The 25,541-nt window shown below is 44.1% G+C and overlaps 1 protein-coding gene across 1 annotated transcript in view; it reads left to right on the top strand.

Annotated features, from left to right (window-relative positions):
• Positions 1-25,541, top strand: part of FAM184B (family with sequence similarity 184 member B) — a 155,101-nt gene that overhangs the window by 104,611 nt on the left and 24,949 nt on the right. Inside the window, exons 8-10 of the mRNA XM_043572886.1 lie at positions 12,484-12,587; positions 20,883-21,012; positions 21,764-21,976. Coding sequence (XP_043428821.1) covers positions 12,484-12,587; positions 20,883-21,012; positions 21,764-21,976 — 447 coding nt within the window. The remainder of the gene's footprint in view (positions 1-12,483; positions 12,588-20,882; positions 21,013-21,763; positions 21,977-25,541) is intronic.

A 25,541-nucleotide genomic window follows, 5' to 3' on the forward strand; every position in this document is an offset into this window, starting at 1 on the left:
GGCTCTGAGGGAGAATCTCCTGCATGCCTCTCTACCAGCTTCTGATGGCTGCTGGCAATCTGTGGCACTTGTGGTTTGCAGATGCATCACTCCAAGCTCTGCCTCTGTCATCACGTGTGTCTATGCGTCTGGCTCTTCATGAAGGAAGACCTTCTTCTAAGGACCTTCTTCTAAGGACACCAGTTTGTTGGGTTTAGGGCCCACCCTAATGCAGTTTGACCTCATTTTAACTAACTACATCCACAAAAGCTTATTTCCAAATAAGGTCACCTTAGTAGGTACTTGGGGCTAGGGCTTCAATATATCTCCCTGGGGGCACAATTTAATGCAAACCACAGGCACTCATTTAACATTTGTTGCATGATGTCAAAAACAGATAATTCCTGTGAAGTTAGTGTTTGAGCACCCTGGCTTGGATGATCCTCTTGCTTCAGCTTTCCTGTTATTAACCTTTGCATCTGGAGCCATCAAAAGCCCACCACTGTAAAATTTTACTTATTACTGCCCTAAATTTTCAGTCCGCTTCACACTCCATGTGGGAAAACACATGTGAGTCTGCTCATTGTTTCACCCTCACCCATCTCTTATTCATCACATCCATGTGCCTGAGTGTCTACAGAAACAGGCAGTTTCTCTTCCTCGACCTCAGACTTCCAGAGCTTGAGCCCTGATCCTGCCAACAGTCCCCTGGCTTGCCCCACTGGGATTGCTCATACTTAACCACGTATTCATCAGGGTAAAAATGAGCCTAAAATCTGGTGGATAAGGACTTGAATAACAACATTTGTATGGGACCTGGTCAGTTCTAGAGCACGGTCCCCATCTATGACTTCATTGAAGTTTTACAACAACCCTGTAATATACTCATTTTACAGAGAAAGAAACTGAATGACAGAGCAGTTGGGTGACTTGCCCATGGTCACAGGCATCCAAGCAGCCAGGACAGAACAGAACTACTTGTCTATGGTTCTGATCCTCTACTCTCCTTGTGAAAGTATCAACACATGCCCAGACGCCTCCCAGATAAAACTGACCTCAACTCTGCCTTGAGGTTGAGAAGAGCGGCAAGGATTCCCTGTGTTTCCCTTTCTGACACCCAGAGACTGGGGGGAATCCTTGAGCAGCCCTCATTGCTCCCACATAAGCCTATAGGAGAAAGCTGAAGGCACCTTCATCCATAGGGCTGGTCCTTCCTGATCTGGGGCTACCCATCCTTTCTGATGATGTCTTCCTGAGAAGTAGGCAGGTATTTTCATTCTCCCGCAGTTTCTCAAGAACCAGCCTCATGAGCGAGCCTTCTGTTAGAAGAACTGCTAGCCCCAGGGACAGCTGAACTTCCCGCCAGCACACTGTGCAGTTTCTCAGAAAGACTCTTCCTCAAATATTTGAATATTTCTCAGCTCCTCACACTGTGGCAGGGAGATCGGATGGAGTTGGCTGGGATCCTGAGTGAGGAGATTCCAGTGAAAATAAGGTTGATAAGCTCAGGAATATTGTGCATTGGCTGCATTTTCAGGGGACAATACACAAACATAGAAATTCTAGGTATGTTCCAGGACTGATGAATAAGGGCCAGAGCTGGTATGGCAGCTCAGGGTTTCTCTGCCTGATCCCCAGTCACTACCCACCAAGTGCCAATAGCATCTCCCGAATAAAAATGTCTCAGCCAAAAATGTCTCCAGATGTCATCAAGAGTCTCTTAGGGACAAAATTGCCCCCAGTTGAGAACCACTGATGTAGCTAAGAGCCCTGAAGAAGTTCAAAATCCAAGTGCATGTTGACAACCATGAATTGGTTCACCATGAAACTGGCTCTCCTACCACCCTCCTTGGTCTAGAACATTGTCCCTTATGAACCCAGTTTCTAGAGAGTGGTATGTATTTCTCCTACATAGAATTGCCCATGGAACCTTGAAGAATACCAGTTCCATTTGGTTCAACTCTGCATGCACATTATTCGTTCACTCCCCAGTCATTTGTGGAATAGCTAGGAGGTATCAGCCTCTGAGCTAGATGCTAGAGGAGAGAAAGATTCATAAATCAACAGTGTTAAGACTATGTGGACATTTAGAAATAGAATTAAACTTCTATTTAAATTTAATTTAAATTAAATTAAACTATGTTTTCTACTAAGCAACTATTATATACTTTACAGGTAGAGTTTGTTCTTTTAACATGTTTTCTTTTCAAATAATCAATCCATGTTTGTGGCACAGAATTTAAAAGGTATATAAAGGCATACTATGAAAAGGATCCCTCCTCCCCCCAGTTCCCTATCTTGTCTATCTGCTTGTCTATCTGCTCAGAGCTATACTGTGCATATGCAAGCATAATTATGAATATATTATTTTTTCTACAAATGGTAGCATACTGCCTTGTGCTCTACTTTTTGTACCTTAAAATTTCATAGAAAAAAATTAAAAAAAATTTTTTTTTAACATTTATTTATTTTTGAGACAGAGAGAGACAGAGCATGAACGGGGGAGGGGCAGAGAGAGAGGGAGACACAGAATCGGAAGCAGGCTCCAGGCTCTGAGCCATCAGCCCAGAGCCCGACGCGGGGCTCGAACTCACGGACCGCGAGATCGTGACCTGAGCTGAAGTCGGACGCTTAACCTACTGAGCCACCAAGGCGCCCCTCATAGAGAAAATTTAAGGAGATTGTAACACAGCAGTAAACCTCCATATCAACCTCATTTTTTTAAAAAGAAAAACCGTAATATATTTAACCTTTCCCTTATGATAGATATTTTGGTTGGTTTTTCCATTACAGGGACTACTTCCCTGGATAGCTCTGTAGTGGGATATAGTGTAGTATAGTGGTTAGGAAAGCTCACCCCTGAACCAGATGCTTGGGCTCTTATTGGCTAGAGAATCTCAGACAAATGATTTAGTCTCTTTGCTTAAACTTCTTCATCTGTAAAATGGGGCAATGATACCATCCATCTCAGAGGGCTTTTGTGAGAACTAAATGAATTAATATATGTACAGTGTCAGAAAGTACCCAGCATGTGGAAATGCTCAGTAGGTGCCAACTCATGATTGCAGAACTTTCTGGCTCCAGTGGCATGTGATTTTTTAACTTTGATAGTTATGCCACATTGCCTTCCATTGATGATGTCCCATGGCACACTCCCAATGGCAGCGCATGTGAGTGCCTGTTTCCCCACAACTTGGCCAACACAGCACATTACAAAACTTTCTGAACATGACCAGTCAGAGAAAATTTAGAATTTAGTTAAAATATTTTTGACAAGCCAACTATATGCCAGCCAAGGGAGTCGAAGCTTTGCTCAGGCTCTAGAGAGACAAAGTCCTAGAGATTCTCTCAGGCTGGTGCAGAGGATATGTTAATGGCCCTCTGCTGTGCAGTGATAGCTTTCACTACACAGGAACCCGCAAGGGGCAGAGTCTTGAAGAGAAGGCTCAGAGGGGATTGAACCATCTGGCTGCTCATCCAGAGGTGGAAACAGGGACAGGACGCCACTTCCCCAAAGATATTCTTGCTGAACTGGGGGCTATAAAATTTAAGTTTGTTCAAGACTCAGGCATTCTGGGGTGTCTGGCTGGCTCAGTTGGTTAAGCATCTGAGACTTCGGCTCAGGTCATGGTCTTGTAGTTCATGAGTTCAAGCTGCACATTGGACTCTGCACTGGTGGTGCGGAGCCTCCTTGATATTCTCTCTTCCTCCCTCTCTCTCTCTCTCTCTCTCTATCCGCCCCTTCCCTACTTGAATGTGTTCTCTCTCAAAATAAATAAATAAACTTAAAAAAAATACTCGGGAGTTTTAGTTTAGGCCATTGGCTCTTCTGCCAAAGCAGTGCAGAGAGTCAAGAAGATATAAATAATAACGCCGATTGAGAATCGAGCTGTTTTCACTCCACTCCCAGAACATGCAGAGAGAGGGTTGCCAAGCCTGGGTGTGGCTCTGTCCCTGGGACAGTTAGCTGGGACTCTGCTGAAACTTTTGTCCTTGTCTCTCATGTCAAGTCTCTTTGATTCTCTTAGATTCATAGTTTTATTCTCTGGGTTTCAGAAAGCAATGTCAGTCTTGCTAATTCTGAAGGAAAACTTTCTTTTTTTCTGGAAGACTCCTCTGTTGCCTGGGTCACAGCGAACTAGGGAAGATAAGGGAGAAGTTTTCATATTCTTGTGCCTATACCTCTCCAGAAGAGAAAGGAGAGTCATTTGTGGTAATTATTATTCAAGCCTTTTTTGCCTCAACAAATATTTCTGCGTAGTGTCTGCGCAGGGCATGGGGGCTGGATGCTGGGGTAAATGAGATCCTCAGAGAGTTGGTCCTCAGGGAGTTCCATTGCAAGTGGGGGAAATAAATTTTTATTTAAATAATAACCCCGTATGAGAAATACTGTAATAATGGCAGGAAGATTCTTTGCAGCCAATATGGGAGAGGCAGGTTTCTGCCAAGGGGAGTCCAGGATTGTTCCACAGAGGAGTGACATCTGCTGCCATCTGCCTGGACACTGAAAGTTGAAGATGACTTCATCAGCAAGGGGAAGGACCACAGTGAAAGGTCCCAAGTCGAAATCGCCAAGACTGTTAGGAAGGGAGATGAGGGGTACTCCAACACTTTCCCAGGCCTGAGAAGTGTCCCCTGGTCACAGGAGGCCCTGTGCACTTTGCCGGGTAGCTGTCACCAAGTACCATAACTGGATCAAATGAATCCAAGGGTGTCAGCTGTCCTGAGGGCGGGCAGACAAATAATCACTAAGCCCTTGAACAACTGCAATGTCTCTGTGTGATGTGAGTAGAGGGGTCTGGTTCTATCTGACATGGGACAGGCAGGCTGCCCTGAAGAGTTACTCTGTGGAGAGATTCTTGGCCGAGAATCAGACTGAGATCTGCTGATCCTGGGAAGACAGCATAGGGAGGGCAACAGCTCCTGTCTGAGATTAGGACATGGATTCCACCCCAGTTGTACCCTAGACCTACTTGGGGACCTCAGGCAAACCCACAAACCTGAGATCAATTTCCTTATTAATCTGATAAGGCCCTGCCTATGTGCCAAGAACTTAGTGTTTTACACAGTCACCCAACAACCCTAAAAGACAAGTGTCATTATTATGCTCATTCTGCAGGTAGGGAAACTGAGGCCCAAAGAGTAGCATCAGGGCCCATGATATCATTCCATACTGCTTCTCATTAGTAAAATGGTGGCTATAATCCCTACTTGGCTCCACACCCCAGGGACTTTTGGTAATGAACAGAAGAATGCGTATGAAGGCGCTTTTCAAAACTGTTCAAGATTCTATAAATGTAAGGTGACTTTATAGTATCTATTACAGTCCCCTGTAATCATTTCAGCAAAACCCCATTGCATTAGGTGTTCTATTTTAAGATGTACATAATGCTACTTTTGAAAGATTGTCAACTGAACTTGAGGATGACTTTGAATATTCCCTTCCAGGAGATTTCCTGGGCGTGGGTGTTCCTTTAAAATAGAAACAATCCAGAAGAGGTTAGCTGCCTGGAAGATGAAAGATGAAGACCTAATGTGAACACAAGTTTAAAATAACCAGCTATTTGCTTGGGAGGAGTTGGGAGGAGACTTTTATGATGGATGGTTGCAGAAGAAGCAGAACTATTTATTTTTCTGTGCATACTTTATGCCCAGGCCACTTTGGCTCTGGACAGAGTGCTGGACTGAACCGGAGCCTGATGGGGAAACCAGGAGTGTGAATTAGGGGTGGATAACTTAGAATACACCAGGAGTGGCTCAGGGTCCTTCCTGGGAGGAACTCACTGAGACCCTAGGCAGATAACCAGGAAACGGGCAGCTGGAGAGTCTGTTCTATTTGAAGGTCAGAGAAGAACACACCATTGACATGAGTAGTGGTGGGCTTGAAAGCATTCATTCAGCCAACTGGTGATGTCCATGGTCATATCCATTTGTGAAATATTCCAATGGCACCCTAGTGCCTTTTGAATGATGTAGTTTGACTTCAAATGCCAGGCGCACAGATAAGGGGAGAGAGGGGGGAAATATTTTTGACATTTATATGGTCTATTGGTCCACACCCCACCTCCCCCCACCCTCCCACCCCGCTACACCAAAAGTTTGCTGAAATCAAGAACTATGTGTTCTTAATCTTTACCCTTTCCAGTACTTAATGTATCTGCCTGTGGCAGATGTTTAGCACCATCTCATACACAAATTGATACATGACACGACAACTGAATGAAGGGAATGAAGGGTACCATTTTGGGTGCTGATAGTTAAAGGTTGGATTAGGAACCCCATACAAAATTTGCCTTGGCTGGAGGATGATTTAGAAGAACACTGGGGTCCTTCTCCAATTACATGTGGAGGAAGAGGAGGATTCACCTTCCTCTTTGGGAAGGATGTCCCTGTCTCTGGCCCTAGGGGATGGAAAAAAAACGAATAGACAGAAAGGATTATTGAGTTCACCTCCCTGTTGATTAGGAAAACAGCTTTCATCTGTCAGGTTGATTTTGAGCATCTGTTTCACAGACAGTTCTCATATCACATTTGTACAATGTGGTTTGAACTCATACCCAGTTAAGTCCCAGTGCTGGCACCTGGCAATCTTCCCAACATGGTGATCACATGGAATCATGGCAGGGAGTGGGACAATCCAGGAGTACAGTCCTCATGCCACCCTCCAGGCTATGTGACCTGAGGCAAGTAGCTGGACTACTTCTCTGACCTCACATCCCCATCTGTAATGTAAGGATGGCAGTGTCTTTCCTGCCCACCTTACAGAGCCATAGGCATCCATCAGTTAATGTATGGAAATAGAAAATGTGATGCAGCTGGGAACCGGTGCAGTCATCTGGGTGCATCATCAGCTCTTTATAGCATTTTCCATTCTCTCCTGTTTCTGGACTCCTGCCCAGGATGCCTTTAAATATATCAGTTGTTGATAAGGTGGCCCAGAAATTACATCCTGCACATTCCCTTTCATGATCTTCACAATGGCTCAGTACATTTGAAATTCTTTTCATCTCTATAATAACTTTCGTGAGATATTTGTTCATTATTCATATTGCTTTAAGTGTCTTCTTTTTCCCTTGATCAGGCTTCATGTGTCTTTTCAAAAAGTCACCTTTCAGATGTGTTGGCTGGATCTCTTCTTTTCTATGTTGTTAATTTTGTCTTTCATATCTCTTTCCTTCTACTCACATGGGGTTTATTATGTTATTCTTTTTCTAACCTCTTGAATGTTTTCTAACAAATACATTTAAGGCTGTAAATTTCCCTGTAAAAATGTATGTCTTTAGCTGTATCCCATAGTTTACTTTTTAAAACTTACTTTCTTGTTGCTTTCTAATTTTGTTGCGTTATTATCAGATCACGTGGTTTGTAGAACGTCAACACTCGGAACCATGGTGAGATTTCCCTGTAGACTGCTGTGGGGTCATTTTTAAAAGTAACCAATGTGATAGAAAAAAGCCTATATTCTCATGTTAGTAACTTAAGTATACAGTTGACCCGTGGACAGTGTAGGGGTTAGGGATGTCAACTGCCCCACATGGTCAAAAATCCACATGTAACTTTTAACTTCCCCCAAAATGTAACTATTAATGACCTACTATTTACCAAGAAGCTTTACCAATATCATAAACAGTTGATTAACACATATTTTAAAATAAGCTACAGGAAAGAAAACGTTATTAAGAAAATCATAAGGAAGAGAAAATACATTTATAATACTGTACTAGATTGTACTGAAAAAAAAATCCACGAATAAGTGGACCCTCACAGTTCAAATCTGTGTTGTTCAGGCATTGACTGTATGTTTGAATTGTAGCTCTGTGATATGTTCACTGTATGATCTTAGGGAACTTATGTATTCTCTCTTGCCTCAGTTTCATCACCTTTAAAATGGGATGATACTGCCCATCTCATAGTTGAGGGCCTGGCAACATGTAGTACCATGTAAATGTTAGCACTGATTAGTATTTCTTTTTTAGCTATTATGTTTGGGTTACTAACTTTGTTGTTCAAATATTCTATATCCTAGCTCATTTTGTCTACTTAATATATCAGTTTCTGAGAGGCGGTTATTGATTCTCCCATTACAGTTACAAATTTGCCCATTTCTCCATACAGTTCTGAACATTTTGCCTTATGTTTTCAGGTTTGATTGTTAGATGCCTACAGGTTCATTATTAGAGAGTTTTAGTGAACAATTCTTTTTACCAGGATAGATACCATGTTGAATTTAGCCAGTTCATGTTTATCATGCTTACTGATACCATTAAGATTATTTCTGTCAGTTTATTTTGTGCTTTCTATTTATCAACATTTCCTGATAACCTTCAGTTTTCCTTTAGAAACTTGGACTAATTAACTTTATCATTATTTATGTACTTATATTGTAGTATTATACTATTCTATTTATTGTTGCTATTCCACATTTACTGTGTAATTTTCCTTGGATTATATCGAACATGTATTTATAACAGGTGTCTCAAAAAGCTCTTTTGCTTAGACTGTGATATTAGCTCCTGGCCTTTGTAGGAATTAGATATCCAAGATCCTTTTAATGCCCCAGATACCTCATAACGGGAGGCGAAGGTGGGTCTTTTAGCTTACAGTCCACATGGAGGTTGTAAGCTGGTCAATGACAATATTTTTGAAAGTGCACAGCCAGGAACCAAACTCACCGGGCCCTGCAACTAATGGCATGTCAGCCAGCTGGAATTTAGTATCCCGTTACACACAATAAAGAAAAAAGATTCAGGCAAAGGAAAATGGCCATGCAGAATGTTCTCAGTTATTGGCCGTGGGATTTATAACATTTTAAAAACTGTATATGGGATTACTTTTACCTTCTAGGATGGGAGACAGAGAACACTCCTATAACTAACGCAAAGCAGAAAAACCATTTTCTGTTTTATTTATTGCCGTGTCTCTGGAATAGTGTTCATCACCTAGTAAATGACTCATAAATATCTGTGAGCAATTTACAGTAGCAAAAAAGAAAAAAATTGTTATGGGAACTTCAAGAGCAGAGGGTATAATTGCAGCAAAAGAGATTGTGAAGGCTTCATGGAGGAAGTGGCTGTTGAGTGGGGCTTTGGAAAGATAAGCATGATCTAGAGATTAAAGAAACAGAGTACTAGAAGTGATAGAAAATATGGGATTCATTTTAGGAAACAACATGGCATGACTGTGGGAGACATTCCATATTCGACTGTTGCATCTGTGCCCGGTGTTGGGCTTAAAGAGGGCCTACAGCAGGGCGGGCAGTCAGAAGGACAGAAGGACAGATGTGGAATAGGGAAGACCAAGGACGAATACAGCCCAGGAGGCTGAGCTGAAATGGTATCAGTTTCTGAGGCCGATGAGCCTCCAGCTCTGATGATTTTGGTGACCTGTAGGAGAATCCGGCATCCTTCATCATAGGGCTAACTGGGCCCAGGGTGTGAGAAGCCTATGGAGGGTCTGGTGAGAGGTAGAGGAGCCGAGAGCCCCAAGCAGCCCAGGCCAACCAGCCGAGCCAGCAGATCAGCGACAATGTGCACCTACATCAAGCATCCAAGCATGAAAAGAGGCTGCTCCTTCACACCCATATTCCAGGTCTTAAGCAAAGTCACATGGCCCAGAATTATGCAGGGAAGGAAAACCTGGAAAAGGTAGTTTTGGCTTAGCTAAGGACCCAGACATGGTTTTGAAAGTTTGGGTGTGGGAGGCAGAGGGAACTCTTACTCTCCAATGGGCCACCACCTCTGGGCACCCCTGAACACGCCCACCCAGGTAGAGATGGGCAGGGGTTCCCTGAGGGCCACTTCCACCCTGATTCTCTGGAAACGAAGGGTCCAGGATAGCATGGTATCTGCTATGTTTAGAGGAAACACAAATGATTCGAACAGAACTTGGAACTTAAGAATCATAAAGGCACAAAGGGCCCCTGAGTAGCACTGGAAAACACCTGAACTCTGGGCCATGGGATGTAGTGGGAGTGTGGGGCAGGTGTGGAAGAAAACGGCCCTCCTGCTATCCTCTAGTAGCCCATGATTTGTTTCGGTTTATTCATATAGTGTGTATTGAATGTTCTCCATGTGCCACACACTGTTCCAGGAACCAAGGAAAGGAACGTGAACAGGGCAGAGTCCCTGCCGCCCTGGAGCTTACCTTCCAGAAAGGGAAACTGAAGAAAAAAGTAGACAAGTAATTAACATGAGGCCATGATTTGCACTTTGAGGAAGTTATAGAGCAAGGTGAGAGACAGAAAGGGAGAGGGGGTGGTATTTTAGAGAAGGTGATCAGAGAACAAAAATCTTGGGAAATCTTAATTTGAGTATTCATTCTATTTCAAGGACTTTACATTTATTGGTTTATTTAATCCTCATGACAACCTAAATAGTTTTTCTATTTAGTATTAGATATTAGATAGTATTACTATCATTAGTAACACAGAGAACTGGGATTTAAACATAGGTATCTGGTGGGGCGCCTGAGTGGCACAGTCGGTTAAGCGTCCGACTTCAGCCAGGTCACGATCTCGCAGTCCGTGAGTTCAACCCCCTCGTCGGGCTCTGGGCTGATGGCTCAGAGCCTGGAGCCTGTTTCCGATTCTGTGTCTCCCTCTCTCTCTGCCCCTCCGCCGTTCATGCTCTGTCTCTCTCTGTCCCAAAAATAAACGTTGAAAAAAAAATTAAAAAAAAAAAACAAACATAGGTATCTGGTACCAGAGCCCAGAATTTAAACCAGGGAAAGTCTCTCTGTTGTGGTGAGTGAAGTGAAGGAGCAAGGCATGCCAATATCTTAGGAAAGAGCATTGTGGGTGGCGGAACAGTCTGTGCAAATGCCCTGAGGCAAGTGCATGCTTGTTGTTTAGGGAGGATGAGACCAAGAGTTCAGATTGGGACATGTTGCAGTTTGAGAATCTTGTTAAGCATCCGAGAGATATCTAGGATATCTCTTGGAGATAAACATCCAAGAGATATCTGGAGGACAATTGGATATCCAAGTCCAGACTTCAGGGGAAAGCTTGGAAATAGATTAAATTTCTTTGTCATCAGTATTCTTGGAATTAGATGAGATTCTGGGGAGTGAGAGAGAGAAGTCCAAGGACTAAGGTGTGGAGCAGAAGAGCAGGTGGCTTGAGCAGAAGAGACTAAGAAGGAGCAGCTGGCAAGGGAGGAGGACAGAGGGCCGCATGCAGAAGGGAGTGACCAGATATTTCCAGTTCTGCAGGGACTGGAAATGGCCCAAGGAGTGGCCATTGAGTTTGGCAGCACAGAGGTCATCATTGGCCTTGACACTGGTGACTTTTAAACACTTTTTTAATGTTTATTTATTTTTGAGAGAGAAAGAGAGACAGAGCGTGAGTGGGGGAGGGGCGGCGAGAGAGGGAGACACAGAATCCGAAGCAGGCTCCAGGCTCCAAGCTGTCAGCACAGAGCCCGACGCGGGGCTTGAACCCACGGGCCTTGAGATCATGACTTGAGCCAAAGTCGAACACTTAACCGACTGAGCCACCCAGGCGCCCTGACATTAGCGACCTTTGATAGACATTGCAGTACCTGGAAATACAACCAAAGCAATTTCATGTCAGGTTGAGAGGGAATGGGAGCCCCAGGCTCCATCCTCCAGCCTCTGTTCTGCCCCTTGCAAACCCTGAGGGTCCCAGGGACATGTCCCAGGATCTCTGGAGCACAAGCTGAAAACCACAGATGTAATCAACCTGTTTGTTTCACAGCTGATGAAGCTTTTGTCCAGAAAAGGGAGAAGGAGACTGGCTCAAGGCCATACAAGTAGTTAGCGGAACCCCAGGTTACAATTTATCATTATTTAATGAGATTTGCCCATAAAGAAATCTGTTCCTAGCTTGTCTTATAATAGTGTGTCCCATAGACAGTGGTTACTATGACAAATAGAAAAATCAAAATAAAAAGTCTTTTTCACCTTTTATCTCTTTGGAAAGGGGAGAATGCTAACATGAACAAATTAGATTTACAGAAAATTCTGAGGCCTCAGTGATCATTCCTGGTTTCCACATTCTCCTGCTACCACACCTTGTGTCTCAACACGTATGGTCATTCAGAGAGTCCCATGTTCTCCGATCCTATGTAATGAGATGTCACAGGCTGCCACCTTAAAACAGGTATCATAATAATAGCAGTTGTTCACACTGATCAGTAAGCTTTGCTGGCAGTGTTCTCTGATCCCCACAGCAGCCCCAGGGTCAGACTGCCTGATTGTATGTTCCATTTCTGCCACTCACTGATGGTGGGACCCTGGACAGGTTACTGATTGTCTCTGAGCTTAAGTTTCATCAGCTATGTGAAATGCTTGGTCAGCTGAAAGATAGGACAAGGGGACAAGGGCTGCTGCTAAGCCAGTCACTGTGCTGGGCACTGAATCAAACCAGGCTGTGCACCGATTGTGGATTGCTGGAGGCCCTTTCTCCTCCACTCTCTGGGTTTGATAAGCCACAGGCTGAATCAGGGAAGTGTACTTAGTCTCATCTTGCAACTGTTTTTGCCTTAGGATCCATGCTCGAAGCTGAATAAACCTCAGACCCCACCCAAAGGAGAAGAGTACCAGGATAAGTTAGCAGCTGAAGAAGGAACCAGCAGTGATGAAGAAGAAAGGTACAGGAGGCCATACAGGCTTGCAAGTGCTCCAATGAATGAGAACTCAGATTTGGAAGGACTCATTCATTCATCCATCCATTCATTCATTCCTCAAGTATTTATCACTGCCCTTTACATCATGTCCTCAGTGCAGCTTTGGGTTTTACACAATTTATCTTATTTAATTGTTATACCAACCTGGAGAGTCCATTCTATATATTAAGAATCTGAGACTCAAAGAGGTTAGTAAGCCTGTCTAAAACTCAGACCTGGACTAGCCTCAAACCTCTATTCCTTATTCTTCCAAGTTTTTTTAAACTAGGGGAGATATGGGGACTCTGTCACCGATGGGAAACCCCCATCTCTATCACCTATATTAGTCAGCTTTAGCTGCTGTAACAAACATCCCCAAAATATCAGTGATTTTTATTGATTTATTTAAAAAAAATTTTTTTTCCAACGTTTTTTATTTATTTTTGGGACAGAGAGAGACAGAGCATGAACGGGGGAGGGGCAGAGAGAGAGGGAGACACAGAATCGGAAACAGGCTCCAGGCTCTGAGCCATCAGCCCAGAGCCCGACGTGGGGCTCGAACCCACGGACCGCGAGATCGTGACCTGGCTGAAGTTGGACGCTTAACCGACTGCGGCACCCAGGTGCCCCAATGTGATTTTTAACTCATAGGTCAGCTATGTATAATCTTGGCTCCTGGCTGAGGCTCCCATGTTATTGCCTGCCCCAAACCTTGGGTAGAGTTCAAGTCTCATCCACATGCTTTGTCATTCTGGGACTGAGACTGAAATATTAGCCCCTATCTAGGGCATGTTGTTGTCATGGTAAAGGGAAGAATCTCAAAACAGCTGATGAAAATATGCAGTGGCTTTTAAAGCCTACACTCAGAACTGCATTCTCTCATTTCTATTCGTATTCCACTGGCCAAAGCAAGTCACATGACCCAAACTATCACTGGACAGAGAATATGCTGTCCACATGCCTTATAGTCAGCTCTGGCTGCTATAACAAAACTCCACAGATTGGGTGGCCTAAACAACAGAAATTTGTCTCTCATAGTTCTGGAGGCTGGGAAGTCCAAGGTCAAGGTGCTGGTCCTGGAGAACTCTGCTCTGGCTTGCAGGTGGCCATTTTCTTTCTGTGTCCTCAGATGGTGAGCAAGGTTGAGGAAGGGGGTTAGAGGAGAGAGAGGGTGGGAGAGGAGAGGTCTCTCTCATGTCTTTTGTTTTAAGGGCATTAATCTCACGACGACCAGCTCCACCCTCATGACCTAATCACCTTCCAAAACCCCCATCTCCTGACACCATCACATTGGGCAATAGGTTTCAACATATGAATGGGGGGGGGGCATAAACATTCAGATCATAGCCTTGGGAAAGCAGAGTCTACACCCCTAAATCAGACCGATGGCAGTGTCAGGTGGTGTAGAGCCCAGTGAACTCCCAGCTACCAGTATTTCACAGAATCCTCCAGAATCTGCCTCAGGATCTATGAGGCACAGAACAGTAGTTAAGGATGACAGACTAGAGCCAGGTCTCCAGGTTAAGTCCTGGTACTTCTGCATTACCATTGGCAGCCACAGACCTTGTCCTGTTTAGAACTCATAATTCCAGAGGGAAAGATAAAGCCTTTTTCTTAAAAATACTGACAGAAACTTCAAAGAAGTCTCTAAGTTGCCCAGCTTGGGTCACATGTTGATGCCTGAGCCAAGCTGTCTGGCCTGGCCTTTGTCACCTGCCCTCCCCTGGGCCCATCTGGGGATGAGGGCAGAGTGAGCTGCACCTGCACCCTGTGTACTGAAAAGAATCACGGGGAAAGAGGAAAAGCTTTTCCCAGGGAGAGGATGCTGAGGCAGCCTTGTCTTTTTCCCCCGTGGTGGCTATACTGGTAAGGGCTGTCCTCAATTACAGAAGCAAAACGGAGGTGGGGGCTCTGAAGGTCATTCCCACAGGGCTCTTGGTGGGAACAGAAGAGCTAAACAGTGATAGGATAGGAACAGAATGGTTGCCTGAGCTCTAAGATCAGGAGCTGCAGGAAGGGGCGAGGTTGCATATTCAGTAGTTGCCCTCATGGGGAATGCTTGTCAGGAAACCGGGCTTTTTGGAATGGTGGCTCTAAGAGGGAAGTGGCTTTTCCATTGGCTTAAGGTCATCGTCAGAAGAGCAGGTTAGGATCACCATTGACTGTGTCCCCTGGGCTGTGCCTTTCAACCCCATGACTTCTTCATTCCACAACTGGAAGCCTGAGTCTCCCTCTGCCCTTCACCTGTTTGCCCAATCTCCCCACCTCCTCCCCTCTGGAAACCATCAGCTTGTTCTCTGTATTTATGGGTCTGTTTTCTGCTTTTTAAGAAATTTGTTCATTTGCTTTGTTTTTTAGATTCCACATATAAATGAAATAATTTGGTATTTGTTGTTCTTTGTCTGACTTATTTCACTTAGCATAATACACTCTAGATCTTTCCACCTTGTCAGGCATGGCAAGATCTCATTCCTTTTTATGGCTGAGTGATATTCCATTATATATGTATATAATGTACCATAATACACATACACACATTATCTTTATATACATATATATCCATCCATCCCATATTTTCTTTATCCATTCATCTATGGATGGACTCTTGGGCTGCTAGGATTAATGGAATTATATTGTTGTAAGGGACTTATGTGTTACATCAAGAGGTACCTTTTTTTTTTTTTTAATGTTTTATTTTTTGAGACAGAGAGAGACAGAGCATGAGCAGGGAGGGGCAGAGAGAGAGGGAGACACAGAATCCGAAGCAGGCCCCAGGCTCTGAGCTGTCAGCACAGAGCCCGATGCAGGGCTCGAACTCACAGACTGTGAGATCATGACCTGAGCCGAAGTCGGCCGCTTAACCGACTGAGCCACCCAGGTGCCCCAAGAGGTACCTTATTAACTCTTAATAGATTGTGATAAGTTAAGGATACAAATTGTAATCCGTAGAGCAGCATTAAACATTAATACAAAGAAGAACTAAAACAATTCAGTAAAAGAAATAAAATGGAATACTGAAAAATATTTGCTGGGTAGGAAGACAGAAAGGAAGAAGAGAAGAAAAACAGTTAAAAAAAAAAAAAAAAAAGATTGGGCAAATAGAAAGCAAATGGCAAGACATAGATTTAAGCCCAACCATTTGAATAATTACAATGTACATGAACCAAACATAGCATCTAAAAGAAAGAGATTGTCAGGAAAACAAGGCAAGATGTTGCTATGCACTGTCTACAAGACAGACATTTAAATACACATGAAGACACGAGCAAAATTGTATCCCCCGCAAAACTTCTGTGTTGAGGCCCTAACCCCGCCCGGACTTTAGAATGTGACATATTTAGAGCCAGGGCCTTTCAAGGGGTAATTAAGTTACAATGGGGTTGTAAGGGCCGTCCTACTCCGACATGACTGGCGTCCTTATGAGAACAGGAGACCAGCACACACACAACAGAGACGGAGGAGCCACCACATAAGAACCCAGCGAGAAGGGAAGCCTCGGGAAAACCAAATACGGCACCTTGATCTTGGACTTCTGGCCTCCAGGATTGTGAGAAAATAAATTTCTGTTTTTAAGCCGCCCGTCCTGTGGTATTTTGTTATCGCAGCCCTTGCAAACTGATAGAGGCACAGAGAGGTCTGAAGGGAAACAAATGAGCTATACCAGGGAAACAGCAGAAGGAAGCTAACGTGGCTACATTCGTATCAAAGTAGGCTTCAGAACAAGGAATGTTGTCAGGGCTGAAAGGAGGTTATGTCCTAATGCTAAAGGGGTCAATTCATCAGGAAGACATAACAATCCTAAATGTGTTTGACCTTATAACAGAGTGTCAAAAATAATGAAGCAAATAGTGGGAGAACTAAAGGGAAAAACCCACAGTCGTAATTGGAGATTCATGTCCTAAAAAATATCGCTGCCTACCCCAAATTGCACAGATGTTCTGGTTATGCTTTATAGTTTTATATTGTATATTTAGAGTTAATTTTTGTGAAGGAAGGGTCAAAGTTTATTATTTTCATATGTTTGTCCAGTTCCAACACCATTTGTTGAAAAATTTTTCCTATCCCCACTGAAATGCCTCAGCACTTTTTTTTTAAGTTGATGTATTTATTTTGAGAGAGAGAGGGAGTGTGTGTGCGTGCATGCATGGGGGATGGGCAGAGAGGGAGAGAGAGAATCCCAAGCAGGCGCTGCACGGGCAGCACAGAGCCCGACTCAGGGCTTGATCCCACAGACTGTGAGATCATGACTGAGTGAAATCAAGAGCTGGATGCCCGATCTACTGAGCCACCCAGGTGCCCCAAATTGCCTCAGCACTTTTAGCAAAAATGAATCTAACATCTTTGCATGCGTCTGTTTCCAACACTGCATTATTTTTCATTGATCTATTTGTCTATCTGTACATTGATACCATACAGTCTGTATTATTTTAGCTTCATAATGTCTTGGAATCAGTGTAGCCTGCCTCCTCCAACTTTGCTCTTTAAGATTCTTTTTTCTTTTTTTAGGACCTTCACCATTCCACATCAGTAGTCAAAATAGCCTATTTATTTCTACAAATAAGGCTGTTAGGATTGTATTCTGGACTGAACTAAATCTACAGTACAGGGGCACCTGGGTAGCTCAGTGGGTTAAGCACCCAACTCCGGCTCAGGTCATGATCTTGCGGTTTGTAGGTTCAAGCTCCTCATCAGGCTCTGTGTCAGCTGAGAGCCTGGAATCTGCTTCGGATTCTGTGTCTCCCTCTTCTCTCTGTCCTTCCCCTATTTGTGTGCTTGCTCTCTCGCTCTCTCTCTCAAAAAATGAATAAACATTAAAAGAAGAAAAAAATAAAAAGATAACTCTGTAGTTCACTTTAGAGTAGACTAACATCTTTTTTTTTTTAATTTTTTTTTTCAACGTTTATTTATTTTTGGGACAGAGAGAGACAGAGCATGAACGGGGGAGGGGCAGAGAGAGAGGGAGACACAGAATTGGAAACAGGCTCCAGGCTCTGAGCCATCAGCCCAGAGCCCGACGCGGGGCTCGAACTCACGGACCGCGAGATCGTGACCTGGCTGAAGTCGGACGCTTAACCGACTGCGCCACCCAGGCACCCCATAGAGTAGACTAACATCTTAACAACGTGGAGTATTTCAATCACTATCATTCTGTCTGTAAATAAAGACATTTTTACTCTTCTTTTTCTCACCTGTAGCTCTTTTTCTTACTTTATAGGACTGGCCAGGACAATGTCAAGTAGTGTGAGCAGAATTTTTGCCTTGTTTCCAATCTTAGGAGGAAAGTGTTCAACATTTCACCATTAAGTATGTTTGCTGTAGTTTATCATAGATTATCTTTTTCAGGTTGAAGAACTTCCCTTCATTAGCCGTATCCCCCCAAATAAAGATGTGTCCTTTTTTAATTATCATTGAATTTGAAATAGGCAGTTATTTTTTAGGACATGAAAACAATCATCTAAGAAAAAATTGATAAATTGGTCTTCATCAAAATTAAAATTTCTGCTCACTAGAAAAGTACTGTTAGGAAAATAAATATACAAGCTCAGAGAAGTTATCCAGTCTGTATCCAGAGTATATAATGACTTCCTATAAATCAATAATAGCAAAGATAAATATATTTGTAAGTGGATAAAATGCTTGAACAGACACTTCCATTAAAAAATCACAAAAAACAGGGGCACCTGAGTGGCTCAGTCTGTTAAGCATCCAACTTTGGCTCAGGTCATGATCTCATGGTTCATGCGTTCAAGCCCCGCGTCAGGTTCTGTGCTGACAGCTCAGAGCCTGGAGCCTGCTTCAGATTCTGTGTTTCCCTCTGCCCCTTGGCCACTTGCACTCTGTCTCTTGCATTGTCTCAAAAATAAACAAACATTTAAAACAAATTTTTTTTAATTACAAGAAACAGACACGTCCAAAAAACAGTTCCATAAGCACATGACTATGTGTTTCACATCAAAGTCATCAGGGAAATGCAACTTAAAGTTACAGTGACATACCATTTCACACCCACCAGAAAGACTAAAATGAAAAGGACCGAAGACCCAAAACATCGGCAATGATGTAGAGCAACTGAAGCTCTCGTACGTTGCTGGTGGGAGCGTAACATGGTGCAGCCACCCCAGAAAACCATTCGATGGTTTTGTAAAAAGTTAGTCATACATCTACCAGCAATTCCCATCCTAGGTCTTGAAGCAAACGAAATGGAAACACAGATCCACGAAAATACTTGTACAGGAATATTTCTAGCAGCCTTATTCACAATAGGCCGGAAATGTAAACGACTCAACATGTGTATCAGTAGGAAGATGGGTGAACAAATTGCGGCATATTCACATAATGAAACACTACTCATCCACAAAAGTGTGCCCCACTGATATGCTCAACAACGTGGGTGAATCCTGGAGACACCGTGTTGAGGAAAAGAACCAGACAGAAGAATGCATACCATATGATTCCATGTGTATGATGCTGAAGATTAGGAAAAAGCATTCTGTAGTGATGGAAGTCAAAACACTGGCTACCTGTGAGTGGACATTGGCGAGAAGAGGGTGCAAGGGGAGATTTGGAGTAATGAAAGTGTCCTAGATTTGGATTGGAATGTTGGTTTTATAGTTGTATATATTTGTCAAAACTCATTGAATTGTAGACTTAAGATCTGTGAGTTTCACCATATGTAAATTTTATCTCAATAAATCATTTCAGGGCACCTGGGTAGCTCAGTCGGTTGAGCGTCCGACTTCGGCTCAGGTCATGATCTTGCAGTTTGTGGGTTCGAGCCCCACGTTGGGCTCTGTGCTGACAGCTTGGAGCCTGGAGCTTGTTTCAGATTCTGTGTCTCCCTCTCTCTCTGTCCCTCCCCGACTTGTGCTCTGTCTCTCAAAAATAAATAAATGTAAAAAAAATTTTAATATATCATTTCAAAAATAATAGCTGAGCCCTGGGAGGAAGTCCAGTGTCCTCCTCAGGAGTCGTCAGGGTGAGCTAACCTGGTCCACATATCCAACATGGTCACATGGCTTCTCACTCTTGCTGGAGGCCTCTTCTCTGCTGATCCCCTTCTGATGGTCTCCTAATCCTTGGTTTGTTTCATACCCAGAGCTCAGACCCAGGAGGCTTCTGTTTGTTTCTCCTTCAAGGTAGTTATCCTCAAAAGCTTAAAGGATTACCTAAAAGAACCAGAATGCAGAGAAAGAAACCTCTCTTTGCTAAGTGTTTGGTTAATTCTTTATATAATTCTTACTATGTGCCTGACATGGTTTTAAGTTTTTAAAAGACATTTACTCTAGTAATCCTTACAACATTCCATGTGAATGTTACCATCACTAACCCCATATTACAGATGAGGAAATTTAGGCCCAGATAGTTTAAAGGCCTCCCCCAACATCACATAACTGGTCCACAGTAGGACTGAATTTGACTTTGGGGAATCTGGTTCCAGTTCATGCTCTGAACCACATTGCTGTGCTGCTCTTGGCTTCCTGTCTTCCCTTTCAGGGGTCCCTGCTGACTATCTATTCCTTTACCCCCCAGCTTGTGCCCATGTTGCTGGGCCTCCCTGCCTCTGCCAAGCCAGAGTTCCCCCTTCTCAATGCCTTTCTTCCCAGATAAGGGCCCTCCCCTCTTAACCTCTGGTCCTCTGGCCTAATGTCCTTGCTGGAAGGAGAAAACTCCACCTACATCCTAGCAATCTCTGCAGAGATGCCCACGGCATGGCATTCTTTCACACTGCTACATAGGATAAATACTTAAAATCCCAGTTCGCAGTCAGTTATATTTGAATTTCTCTGCTGGTTTAAAAGTTTAGCATTAAGTAAAGGAAGGTCTGCTCCAAAGACCTCCTTGAGCATCTGTCCTGGAACACAGAAACTCCTGCAGCTCTAACCCAGCATCTTCTTGTTCGTGCTGTATATGTAAAGGCCTCTTTGCAATCCTCCTATGTATTCCTGGGACCGTCAATAAATGGTATGAGCATGCTTTGAAAAGTGTAAAGTGCTGTATTCAAGTAAAGCATTATTATTTCTTTTTTTTTTTCATCTTCAGGAAGAGTTGTGAAATTAGGCCATAGAGACCTCTTTTTTGGAGCTCCCAAGGGCCCCATAAGTAACTCATAACTGAGAATTGTGATAACACTTAGAACTGTGTGTCAGGTTACTTTTTAAAGCCAAGGAAAATGTTTCTCACCCCACTCACTGCCATGGCAGGTCCCCTCTCCCAGCCCGAGGTGGTCACGTCATTCTCCACCCAGGACTTTGTGTGATTTGGGCCTCTCTCTCTTCAAAGGATCAAAGTGCCCCTCAAGGAAGGAGATGGCCTGCAACCTCCTCTGAGCTCTTTGCTGGAGGAGAAGGCACCCGACATCCGGTGTCTGCAGGAGGAGTGGCAAAGCCAGAAGGCCAGATTGGAAGCCCAGGTAGGACAGCCATGGGGGAGGGGGGGTGGTGCCCTCACTCTGAGGGAGACCCTGCCTCCTTCTCATCCCTACAGACGGCCTTGGAAATACATGCAAGGACTGATTCATGGGGAGGGCATTCCGGGTCAGGGCAAGGTGGGATTCTTGGCTTCATTCATTCATTCATTGATTCATTCATTCAACACATCCTGTGGCTCATGAGTACCTGCCATGAGCCAGGAACCCTTCTAGATGCTTGGGATACATCAGTGAACAAGTTAAACAAAAGTCCTGCATTACAGCGTTTATATTACAGTAGAGGAAGTGGGTACAGACTGTAAATACTAGACATACGAATCAAGTAAAGCTCATGGTGTATTAAGAGGATGATAGGGTTTCAGGAAAAAGGAAAAGCAGAACACGATAAGAAGGATTGAGAGGCTATCTGGTGATAGGCGGGGGGGGGGGGGGGTGTAACGCTAAATGGGATTGTCAGAGAAGACTTCAGTGGTCCCCTCTTTGGTTTCTCTTGGATAGTTTACATCCCAACCCCCCTGCCCCTCTCACCTGGCATCTGTGACTCTAGCCAGGAAGCCCCCCGGAGACTGGCCATCCCCAGGGGTTTCAAGGTTACAGGTGCCCTCCTCAGAGTGCCCCCAGATAAAGGAGGCTCAGCTGGGTTGAGATGCTCAGAACACTTATTTTTTAAAAAATATCCCAGGAAGGGGGAGGGAGGGGAGCTAGCCTGAGGGCAGGATGCCCTGGCGGGCAGGTCTCCCAGATGCAGCAGGCTCTGGAGCAGTGCGCCAGCAGCTACCGGGAGGACCTGCAGGAGCTCAGGCAACTCTCCGACCACGAAAGGGAGAAGCTGCAGCACGAGCTCCAGGAGACCGTTCAGCAGAACCAGGCCATGAAAGCCCAGCTCGAGGCCTCCCACCAGCGAGCCTTGCGCATGCTTGAGAAGGCCAAAAATCAAGAACTCAAGGTAAGGGTGATAGTTATGAAATCCACTATTTACTGAGCACTCGCTATGCAAGCACCTGCTATGCACTACATGGGGTGCCTTTCCTTTTGTACATTATCTCCAATCCTCACATGAATCCTACAAGGTTACTGTTATCATGGCCCCTTTTTTCAGATGAGGAAAAAGGTTCAGAGAGATTTATTAACTTACTTAGGGTCACACGACTAGTAAGCGGCCAAGGAAGGATTCACACATGGGTTCTGTTGTGCTTCTTGTACTGCTTCTCCTTATTCGCGTGTGATCTTGATAACATGAGAACTACTTTCTTTATAACTTGGGCAATGTCGTGTGTGATGCATGCTGGGAGAGGCAGGCTTGGCCCAGAGGTAGAAACAGAGAGGACAGCTTGGAAAGTTGGGATGAGGTGGTCAGGCCCACGACAATGTGTAATCCAGCAGGAGCACTTTTCATCAATCTCCTACCTCCTGCTCTCTCAGGAGCTGAGTCTCCTACTATGTCACAACACACTGTCTTCCTTGGTCATGGCAGTCTGCATGCACTAACGAATGGCTTTTTTATATGATCAGATCTACTAAGTGAAGCTCCTTGAGGCAGGAGCCATCTGTATTTGTTCATCACTGATTCTTCACCTATTTCACAATAGTTGCTTAGTAAAGTGTCTCACTGAATTAAAGTCTCAAGTGGTTTTTTTTTTTAAGTTTATTTATTTATTTTGAGAGACAGAGAGAAAGCATGGGTCGTGGAGGGGTGGACAGAAAGAATCCCAAGGAGGCTCTGCACTGACAGTGCAGAGCCCAACACGGGCCTCGAACCCACCAACCATGAGTTCATGACCTGAGCCAAAGGAAACACCTGGATAAACTAAGCCAGAGAGACTCTGAATTAGGAAATACCAGTCACAGAGGCTGGGGTGAGGCTTGGGTCTGAGAACAGGTGTAGGTGAGAATCTGTATACTGAGCCATTAGACAGACTGCTGCCACCTCTGTCCTGTCCCCAGAAGTGCATTCTCCTGCTCAGCTCCAGAAGGCAAGTAACTAGAACTTAGATCCCCTAAGTAAGAGACTGAAGAACCTTCTCTGGAGAAATTAAACCGTCCTGGAGAAAAAAACCTGTAGATTCTCACATTTGTGGGCCTCTAGTAAAATTGCTGGTTGGCCATCTGGTCAACCTCCAGAGGGAGCCCACCAACCAGTAGCTTTCAGTGCTCCATCTAAAATATGAAACGACAGTTACACTTTTTTGGAAGCCACTAGCATGGAAGTTGGAATCCAAGATGATGGAGGGAGAAAGAAAAGATGCAGAAGAAATGGTTAATGCAGTCAGAAGAAAAAGAGGAAAAAAAAGCTTCTGAGGATTGATCTCCTCAGAATTAAAAGATGATATTTGCATCCGTGAAACAAGAACAACATGCTATTTGTAAAGGAGGGGCAATTAGAGTAAGGAAGAGCTCTTTATATTATATATATAATGTCAGAATTTCTAAAAATCAAGAAACAATTTGAAATGTAAAAAATGAAGAAACTTTCTGGAAAGCAAAGATAGAAAGAACATGAAATGGATGATGGAGGAGAAGGAACAAGAAATGGAGAGACTAGATGTCAGCTAGGACCCTGATATCTAACAAATGGGAGTTCCAGAAAGAGATAATGGAGGGGAGAGTATTTTCAAAGAAACAATGAAATCCTTAGACCTGTATGAGAAGGACCCCTACCGAGGTTCTTCTTGAAATTTCAGGACACCAGGGAAACAGAAGCAATTCCAAAGCTTCTAATGCGGAAAAGCGATACCAGGCACAAAGTACTTGAATCAGAACGTCATCAGATATCTCCACAGCCAACACAAGAAGCTAGAAGCCAACGGGCGATTTTGAGAAATTTAATTAAAACTATTCATAAGTGTGAGAATTGATTACAAATATTTACTGGGATATGAAGTATTAAGAAATTTACCTTCTGTTATCAATTTATTGCCTCTCAGCTCCCAATTCATTCTTCAGTGCTTGTCCTGAAATAATGACCAGATTCTTGAAGCATTGCTCCTTTGCAGAGGGCTCAATGTTAAGCTTTGTCAGTAGAGGGCGCTGGAGGCACCTTGTAGGAGGAAAGAGGCTTCTCTTCCTGGTTCTGGCAGCTGTGTTTTTGCTTTGTTTCTGGCTTCATTTGCACAGTTGAACAGTGATGTGGCCGTGTGAGGACATCAGGTGTTACTCTGCCCCTGTAACCTCGCAGTGACCCCACAACCATGGCCAGTGACTAACTTCCTGTGGCCTCCCCTTGTGGACACAACACACTCCAGCCCTCATGTGTACACACCCTGACTCTCCCTGGGATCCTGCCAATGTCCACTGTTGCCTACAGCCCAGAGATCGTTCTGTGCAAGCCTCCTGAGAAAAATACTGTCTGCTCTGGCCCTCATGCCTTCATGGTGCCCCCATGTCCTCTGAGCATCACCAACTGTAGCTCATCTGTGCCATGGAGGGTTGTTCCTGCTTGACCAACTCTGGCCTGGGCAGCCCAGTGATCTTCTCCACCAGTGAGCTGCCAGCATGCCTTCTCCAACAAGGTCTGGACCCAAACTGGGGAAGGACTCCCCCCTTCCAAGTTATCCTTGTCTTGGGTGCTCTCTCTCAGCCTCAGGACACCTGGAGTTCTCTTTGCATCTCTAGAGTTACTCCCCTGTCATAGCGCAATAGTTCTTTATATTGAGCTTCTCCAACTTAAAATACTGTGTGGTTTCTGTCTCCTGTTGGACCCAGACTGGTATATCTTCCATGCACTTTTTCTTAGGAAGTTTCTTGAAGAGTGGCCCACAAAAACAAGGGAGCAAACCAAGGACGAGGGAATAAGAGAGATCTAGGATAGAGGAATCCAGTGTAGGAGAAGAAAAGGGAGGAGCTCAGCTATGCTGCTGGCTGAGACACTACTCAGTGTGGGCTGGAGCAAGAGGACTGAGGTCCCGGGAGAAGGGCTCTGGGGGAAAATAGAACTGATAGATTCTCTGATCAACTTGGCCACGTGGAAAGTTGTATTGGCAGTGTTTACACACACACACATGTGGGTTTTTGGATTTTTTTTCATGTTTATTATTTATTTTGAGAGAATGTGAGGCAGGGAAGGGCAGAGAGAGAGAGAGAGAGAGAGAGAGTCCCAAGAAGGCTCCATGCTGTCAGCACAGAGCCCAACACAGGGTTCCATCTCATGAACCGCAAGACCATGACCTGAGCTGAAATCAAGAGTCAGATGCTCAGCCAATTGAGCCACCAGGAGCCCCCCAACACACACACACACACACACACACACACACACACACACACAAATGTTTTACAAAGCTTTTAGATGTTATAGGAAGTTTTAGCCAAATATTCCAAGAAAGCTAAGCAACGTTTTTTAAGCTTAGCAAAGAAAGCTAAGCAAGTTATTTTAATACAAGGAAAAAGAAAAAGTTGTGCAGGTAGGCTTTAATCATAATAGTTTATTTCACTTGGGAATGAACTGTATTTACTCATAATAATAAAGGCATTGAATTTATGTCACTATACTGAAAAAGTAATTTAATGAAATATGA

Source organism: Prionailurus bengalensis, chromosome B1 (assembly GCF_016509475.1).
Source record: "Prionailurus bengalensis isolate Pbe53 chromosome B1, Fcat_Pben_1.1_paternal_pri, whole genome shotgun sequence".
NCBI lineage: Eukaryota > Metazoa > Chordata > Mammalia > Carnivora > Felidae > Prionailurus > Prionailurus bengalensis.